This window comes from Saccopteryx bilineata, chromosome 4 (genome assembly GCF_036850765.1).
Source record: "Saccopteryx bilineata isolate mSacBil1 chromosome 4, mSacBil1_pri_phased_curated, whole genome shotgun sequence".
NCBI lineage: Eukaryota > Metazoa > Chordata > Mammalia > Chiroptera > Emballonuridae > Saccopteryx > Saccopteryx bilineata.
Window position 1 is genome coordinate 10,043,993 of NC_089493.1, and position 8,097 is coordinate 10,052,089.

Genomic DNA, 8,097 nt, shown 5'->3' on the forward strand with positions numbered 1-8,097 from the left:
TTCCCGAGACCTGACCCCTCTGAAGGGGAGGCTCACACTCTCCTCTGGGAGAGGTTTTTAATTGTAAAAATTCCGTCGCCTCCTGAAACTGAGACCCATCTCTGTTCTTCCCGATCGCCCCCCTACAACCACGTCTTAGTTTGCTCAACACTTAAAAAAGAAGCAAGGTTGTCAGGCCACCAGCGGGTGGGCGTGAAGGCACAGAGGTCCAAGCGGGGAGGCCTAGAGGAGGAAGCGCCGCCGCCTGGCTTCTCCGGGCCACTCCCGCGCGCCGCCGGAGTTCTGTGCTCTGACCCCGGGAACAGCAGTTGACAATGCCCTTTCCCCTTTGCCCCAACGCCGAGGAGGAGGCGGCCCACGTACTTAGTGCGGCGCTTTCAGACAGCTCTGCAGGGACCCCTGTTAGTTAACTCGAGAGAAACGGGGGAAATGGGCGTGAGTTAAAGGCGGCCCTCCTTCGGAAGACTCGAAGTGCCACCCAACTCTCGGCCCTCGGCTGTCTCGCTTGGGCCCGCACCGCTCCTCCCCCTGCAGTGGTCGGAGTGGCCGGCGTGCAGGTCCGAGAACCCACAGCTCTGCGAGACCCGGGCTTGCCGCGCGTTCGCAGGACCTCGGGGTTTCCTTTCGTTCCGCGCGCGCCGTCTCCTACCTTCTCGCGGGGCGCTCGGCCGTCTGCGCGCCGTCGTCGGCTGGATGAGCCTCCAGAGGCTCTGACGGGCGTCGGACGGTGCCTCACGAAGGATCCCGCAAACCACCGCGGCCGCCTCCCGCGGGCCGGGCCGCCGAGGCCCGAGAGCCCTGCCTGGGCCTGGCGGGTGACGGGTGTCTTTAAGGGGGGCGGGGGAGCTGTCCCAGTCAGGGAGCCGACCGGTCGGAAGGGGGAAATGCCACACAATTGAGGTTTTTTTTTTTTGGGGGGGTATGGAATTCCTAAAGCCCCATTTTTGGATCGAAACAAAAACAGTTTTTTTGCGGGAGAACACACCCCATTTCCAAAATTAATAATTTTTTAAAAGAAAAGAAACATGACAAAACCTACCGATACTCACGCAGGAAACAGCTGGAAACATCGGTTCAGAATGCTACTTCTGATGGCCAATTTTATATAGTGGCTGAATTTGGTTTCCACTGTGTAAGGCCTCTAACTGACTATTACGGTAGTTTTCAGGCAAAGTGACTGCAAAAAAAATAAATAAATAACTACAAACATTTAAAGAAGCACGACGCACCTCTTTCATCGTTTTTGCCGTAACCAATTTTGGCCTTTGCAAAAACAAAAGGGTTGGGGGGGCTAACTAATTCCATTAGGGAGAGAATCTCAAGCTAACATAAAATAGAGGTTAAATTAGGCGGTGAGTGCATTGGGGACCGAAAGAAAAACTAAATTTTCAACCCTGCTTGAGGTGGACGCAGCCCCTCACATTTTCTAAAAAACAAAACAAATTCCGAAGGGGAGAAAAAGTAGCCCCAAAGTAAAATCGGCCACAATGAATTTGAGCTTCTTGCAGAGGAAATCGCACCCAATAATAGGACCCAATCTGAGAGAAAAGGGTGGGGGCGGAGAGGTCGGACGGAGGGAGTTGTTAACTGCGGCCGCACAATGGAATTAATGAGATTAACCAGGGCAATTAGGGCGCCCGCCCAGCTCCGCTAGCCCGCGGCGGGGCGGCTGAATGGAAAAGATTAGGTTAATTTCATTAATTCTCAATCCACAATCTCTTTTCAAGCCCTGTAACCCCCTCCCCTTGGAACCTCTCCCCCTGCCCCCATCCTAAAGGCCCCCCACCCCACCCCACCCAAAGGAACAGAAAAGGCCAAATCTGGTTCTGTTTGTCATCTGCATATTACCAGGAACTAAATCCAGGATGACGTCGACTCAGTATAAAACCAACAAGAGGTTCAGCTGGGCTAAACTCCGTCCTACCCGCGGGTTGAGCTCAGCTAACGCTGCGGCGAGGGGAGGGCGGGAGGAGGCAGAGCGGACGCAGGGGGCGGGGAGGGGAGCGGGGCCGCGCGCTCGCCGGCGCTCTCTTTCGGTTTGGTCCGGCTCGGGAGGAGAGTGGACCCCCCCACTTTGAGGCTCTTTTCTCGGCGCGTCCCCACCGCCCCCCGGTCCCGGCGCGGGGCTCGGGGATGCCCGCCAGCATGTTCAGCATCGACAACATCCTGGCCGCTCGGCCGCGCTGCAAGGACTCGGTGCTGCCGGTGGCTCCCAGCGCGGCGGCTCCCGTCGTCTTCCCGGCCCTGCACGGGGATTCGCTCTACGGCGCCGGCGGCGCCGCCTCCTCGGACTATGGCGCCTTCTACCCGCGCCCGGTGGCCCCCGGCGGCGCAGGCCTCCCGGCCGCGGTCGGTGGCTCCCGCCTAGGCTATAACAACTACTTCTACGGGCAGCTGCACGTGCAGGCGGCTCCCGTGGGCCCGGCCTGCTGCGGGGCCGTGCCTCCGCTGAGCGCCCAGCAGTGCTCCTGCGTCCCAACGCCCCCAGGTAGGGTCGCGCTTGCCCGGGCCTTCGCCGCCTGCCGCACTCCTCAGCCCCAGGAGCGTGGGCGGGTGGTGGCGCTAGCTTTTTCCACTTTGTACAGAGTTTTCTCCTCTTGCAAACCTGGACCCCCGACCCCCACCCCCCCCCTCACCCCCCCCTTTTTTTTTTCGCTGATCGGGAGCAGGGGTTTGCACACTTGCTGCAAACTTTATGCACGAGTTAGCGGAACTGTAATTCAGTGCCAGCACGGAGAGACTTAGGCTTTTAGGAGTCCCTAACCGGCTTTGGGAGTGTGCGGGTGGACGCCCTAGCACGCTCCTCCATTTCTCTGCACCCTCGATTTCCGTGCACCTCCAATTCCCAGCACCCCCTTGTAGACGGTTTTAAAGTTGGAGTGGTCGCGGCGGGCGTGTGCGCCAAGGCAAAGGTAGCGGCTGACCGTGCGCTCTACTCTTAATCGCAGGCTACGAGGGCCCGGGCTCGGTGCTAGTGTCCCCGGTGCCGCACCAGATGCTGCCCTACATGAACGTGGGCACCCTGTCGCGCACCGAGCTGCAGCTTCTCAACCAGCTGCACTGCCGGCGGAAGCGGCGGCACCGCACCATCTTCACCGATGAGCAGCTGGAAGCGCTCGAGAACCTCTTTCAGGAGACCAAGTACCCAGACGTGGGTACACGCGAGCAGCTGGCCCGGAAGGTGCACCTCCGCGAGGAGAAAGTGGAGGTAGGTGCCGGGGCCCTGCCGGGCGCGCTTCAAGGCTCTTACCAGATAATTGGGCTCCAACCGAGTTTGCCCAGCTCTCCAAGGGTTTCCTTGCACTTAAAAACATCCCAGTGGCAGCCCGGAGGCTGCAGGAGGGCGCTTTAGGCCCAGGAAGTTGAAGGAAAATGCGGAAGCAGGAGCAAGTCTTCTTTCTTTTTGTTGGTTGGCGCGCGCGAGGTCCCCGGGTTCCGAGCCACCCGGAGCCCCCGGGTGTGCTGGCAATGGGGAAGCGCGTCTTTGATTTTAACAGTTGTTTTGTGCTCCCTTGCACAACAGGTCTGGTTTAAAAACCGCCGGGCCAAATGGAGGCGGCAGAAGCGGTCCTCTTCTGAGGAGTCGGAAAACGCGGAGAAATGGAACAAGTCGTCCTCCAAGGCATCCCCGGAGAAGAGGGAAGAGGAAGGTAAAAGCGATTTGGACTCGGACAGCTGACGGCCGCAGGCCGGCCGTGGCACTTGCCTAATTCGAAGGACTTGCACAGACGGACGATGCTACTTTCTTGCACACGCGCTGCCTTGCAGGAGGGGGTCGAGAAAGAGGAACGAGGAGCTGTAAATAGTGTACAGACAGAGCCGGGAAGGCCGGCTCCTGGGGTTGGGGCTGCGCCGGGGCTCGCAGCCCGGGAGCCCAAGGCTGTGGGCGCCTAGCTCCCTGCTGTTGTATTTATAGTTAAGTTAACGATGACAGTACAATAAAGTGATGGCAATGTAGACGGGCCACAACATTCTCTATTTCATACCTCTCCAGCCAAGAAAAGAAATCTATTTAGTTTAGCTATGGAAGAAAAATTGGGCATCTCTGACCTGTCCCCTCTCCCCCCAAAAAAAAGAAGAAAAGGAAAAGAAAGAGACTCTGGGTACAAATCAGTCCCAGGGCTGGTGTTCTGGTTTAAAAGGATACTTGGTTTCTAGGTCTTCAGGAAGGGGTGGAGAGCGCTGGGGTCTGGTGGGGGTGGGTGTAGTGCTGCCCGGGGAAGTGGCAAGCCCTGGTTCCTGGCCCTCCCGACCCCTGAGGAGAAGGAGGACTTTCCCTCCTTGCTGCAGACAGGAAGTGGTAGCCGGAAAGCAGAATCCATCCCGGAGTTGGGAAAACCTGGGAACTTCTTTGGAGCCACAAGGGCTGCTCACCAGGCCCCGCTCCTGCGAAATGCCCAGACCTAAGGTGCAGGGTCCTCTTGAAATGAGGCAGTCAGCAGGCCCTCTCCTCCAGTACTTTCCTGGGTCTTTCATGGGCTCGACTGCTACCCCTCCTCCTCCAGGGCCGGCGTTTCTGCCCCCACAACCTTGCCGGTGGGGCTCCCTCCTGCCTGGTGGCCAGAGCTGCGGTGTCCCAGGGTACAGTGGAGACCGCACCCGCGCTGGGCCCTTCATGCCTCTCCCTAAGCTTTAGCTCGGTTGATCTGGCGATCCATAGGCCAACCAGGCCTTATTATTAGAGCGCACTGGCTGCGGAATTAGTGCGAGGTGGGAGTGCAGAAGCCTCCGCTTTTTCGCTGAACTGTTGCCTCTGCACAAACTGGGGCTAGAGGAGGAGGGGAGCGCGCCCGGAGCGCGGGTCCTTGGCCTGCGGAGGCCTGAAGAAGCTTCTGGGTGCCTGATAAGAGCTTGGGATAGGAACTAAGACCGAGAGCATTCCTTCTGTATGGTTTTACGGACTATGGGAGGGGTGGGGGAGGGGCGGAGGCCAAGGGGGAGTAGAAACGGCTTTCAGTGCGTTTTAAACAGCCTAGATTTTGCCTTAGATCCATTTTATAGATAGGGAAGGGAAGGTCTGGAACTCCGCAGCTTGGCCGATGTATGTGCTGCCAGGGATTAGGTGAGCTTGCCCTCTTACTGGGCTGCAGTGACATCTGGTGCAAGGACCCTCCCAGGAAGGCTGTGATCACTGGCTGGGAACACAGCATACACAAGGTGTCCGCTTTTTACAAGAAGCAGTATTTTTTTCACAGCTTCTTATACCTTCAAAAGGTGCTCCTGGAACAGATGAAGTGACACTTCTGAAATATGGAGTGACTCCCAATCATGCCTTTTTAATGAGTATTCCCAGACGAAAGGGGGAGGCAGCCGTTGGCAGGCCAGGTCAGCCTCAAGGGGCAAGATGGCCTTGGTTCGTATCCAGACTCCACTATTTGTGACTTTGGACAAATTACTTCACCCCTCTGTTCCTCGCTTCCCATGACTAAAATAGGCTCAGTAATAGTATCTGCTTCCCAGGACTGTGGACATCAAAAGCACTACTAACTCATGCAGAATGGTGCTTGGCTTCAGGAATCCCTCACCATGGCTACTTAATATTTCTTTTTAATGTAACAATTTATATTATGTCAGACGAGCACTCCAAAACTTGTGTACATGATCTCATTTTCCTTTGTAAGAACTCTGAGATGGGAAATGTTTGCACCATTTTACAGATGAGGAAATTAAGGTTCAGGAAGGTTAAATACTTTAACGACATTCAGCTAGTAAGAAATACAGAGGGGACACCATCTTTGCCCAGTGAAATCTTATACCACAGTTGGAAATGATTCCGCTAATGCCAGTGCTGGTGAGAAATACTCAAGCCAACACCTTCATTTCAAATGAATCTTGCAGTGGTATTATTAGCATACCTCCTCCTCCGAAGTCAGACTTCAGGGCGAGGGAACCTTGCCTGCTGTGGACCTCTCTCTCCTTCCTCATATCCGTTCCTGGATGCTGCCCCTGTTCCACTGGGGAGTGGAGAGCCCTGACACCCCCTCCTTTAGTACTCCATTGTTCTAGAACAGTCTAACGCTGCAGGGAAGTGGCAGTATCATTTCACCCTGAGGGCTTTGACATCTTCACAGCTCTATAAACTCCTTTGTGTCTCTGTCCATAACTTGCCATCAGACTCCCTATATGAAAGGATTTATTATTATTATTATTATTTTTAAAAAGATGCATTTGTCTAGTCTGGAGAGGGGTCTATGGCAAGTAACAGGGAGAGGGGGGCTGAGGGAGGAGTAGGTTCTTAGATACTTCCCCCAGAAACAGCTGGGCAGGGGGGTGCTTCAACCAAGAGCTGGAGAGCTGCTCACAGCTGGGCCCAGGCAGGCTCGAGGTGGCAAGGGAAAGCCCCCTGTCCACGTGTCCGTGCTGGAGGCCCGTGTGCTGTGCTTCAGTATCAGCCCTGCTCACAGGAAATAAACATAGTAAACATCTGGAGTGAAGAGGGAAATGTCAGGATGGCCTGTCTAATTATAGTCCACACATCTTCCATGTTCCCCTCAGCTGTGAGGCTCAAACCATTGTTTTAGCCTGGCTGTTGAAGTCAGAGAGAGCCGAATGGAGTCACATAGCAGAAGGCATGTGGCCTTCAAGAGCTGTGTTTGAGCCTTGGGGTCGGAGTGTTGGAAAGTGGTGTGTGTCTGTGTTCAGACGGGCAAGGCATAAGCCAGGCGACGGCCTGTGTGGTTTCCAGCCTGCACAACTCTCCCGAAACGGAAGATGTTCTCCCCGTTTTTCACAGTTAACCAAACAGACGCACAAAGTTAACGCAAAGGGCCAAAATGAGAACTGTCATCTACAAGGGACAAGGCTCTGGAGATTCCCATAAGTCAGGCTGCCCCTCAGAACCTGGATTTCTTTTCTGTAGCAATACAGCTGCATATAAAAGTTCACGAACAGTGCATGACGGCCCGAGTGAATGCAGTCGCCTCTGGGGACATGGGTTAATCTGCCGCCAAGACAGACTGGCAGAGGACAGTAGTGACGATCATAACTCCTAGCATTCGTCTAGCATTGTCCACTGCAGGGGCCTTCCCCACATGCGCCTCAGGCTCTCGGGAGGTGGGCAGCGTAGCCATTTTGCAGATGGGAGGTGAAGACTCAGACTAAACACCTTGCCCTGGACACGTAGTAAATGGCAAAGCAGGCTCCGAAACCCCAGGCCTGAGCAGACTCTTCCCGCATACTTGGTGGCAAGGTGTGGGGTAACGGCTTCCAGGTGCTCCGGGTCACTTGGGCCAAGGAAGCCAGAGTGCAGTGGCTGGGGGAGAACCGAATTCTCTTTCTGAACATGGTCCACGTAAGGCGGGGTGTTTCTGGCCTCAGCAGTGGGCTGTGCACTGCGGGGTAGGGGTGGGGGACCTTGACAACAATGCTTTACAATCCGCACCCAAGGAGGGCATATCTCAATGACAGTTCTTTAATCAAGTTTCCTTTCACCAACTTTTGAACTTAGAGCTAATGTTTTAAGCCTGTGTGAAGGATGTCGTTTTAATGGCTATGTGTGAGAGCGAAGCTGGCAGGTTTCTCTTTCCTTGGAATATGGGGGGGGGGGGGACGAGCCAGTAGGTAGGGGTGACGGGGACCTCATTTTATGAATTAGATGAGGTTTTTTTAAGTGACTCAGGTAGAAGAGTTTAGGCACCAAGATCCCAACCCAAAGATGTTTAGGTCCCCGTGGGTAGGTCCCCCAAACTCACTTTCCTTTTGTTCACAACATATCCAATCCAGTCGTCTCCTTAAATAAAGGAGTGCGAATGCATACATCTGCCTTTATGGGGGCAGAGTTGCAGCCGGGGAGGGCTGGGCGACACAGTGGGGTGGGTGGTGGACAGCTAAACTGGCTGCCCTTTTAGCCACACTGGTCCAAGATGGGCCCTGGGCTCGCCGAGTGACCTGGGAAAGGTTTCCTCCTCACCTGTGAAATGGGCTTGGGCAGAGGACCGAGATAATATAAGTGAAGAACCCAGCAGACTGTCTGACACGTTGATTAATGTGGGCTTTGAAAAACACCCTCAAATTGGCTGGGTAATGCCCTGCATAAGGAGATTGGAATAGGGAATTAAGGAACACACCTTGTTTTTAATTGCTGTTGGTTTAGGAGTT

At 55.1% G+C, this 8,097-nt stretch overlaps 1 protein-coding gene across 1 annotated transcript; it reads left to right on the forward strand.

Annotated features, from left to right (window-relative positions):
- Positions 1-2,027: 2,027 nt before the first annotated feature.
- GSC (goosecoid homeobox) lies at positions 2,028-3,969 on the forward strand. Its single transcript, XM_066274789.1, has 3 exons — positions 2,028-2,488; positions 2,949-3,208; positions 3,524-3,969. The coding sequence occupies exons 1-3, from the start codon at positions 2,134-2,136 to the stop codon at positions 3,677-3,679; spliced, it is 771 nt and encodes a 256-aa protein (XP_066130886.1). The 5' UTR covers positions 2,028-2,133; the 3' UTR covers positions 3,680-3,969.
- The last annotated feature ends 4,128 nt before the right edge of the window (positions 3,970-8,097 follow it).

Excerpts from the sequence above, each read along its gene's own strand:
- GSC (XM_066274789.1), top strand. The coding sequence starts at position 2,134 with ATGCCCGCCAGCATGTTCAGCATCGACAACATCCTGGCCGCTCGGCCG. Across the intron at positions 2,489-2,948 it reads CTGCGTCCCAACGCCCCCAG|GCTACGAGGGCCCGGGCTCG; the intron begins GTAGGGTCGCGC and ends TCTTAATCGCAG. Across the intron at positions 3,209-3,523 it reads TCCGCGAGGAGAAAGTGGAG|GTCTGGTTTAAAAACCGCCG; the intron begins GTAGGTGCCGGG and ends CTTGCACAACAG.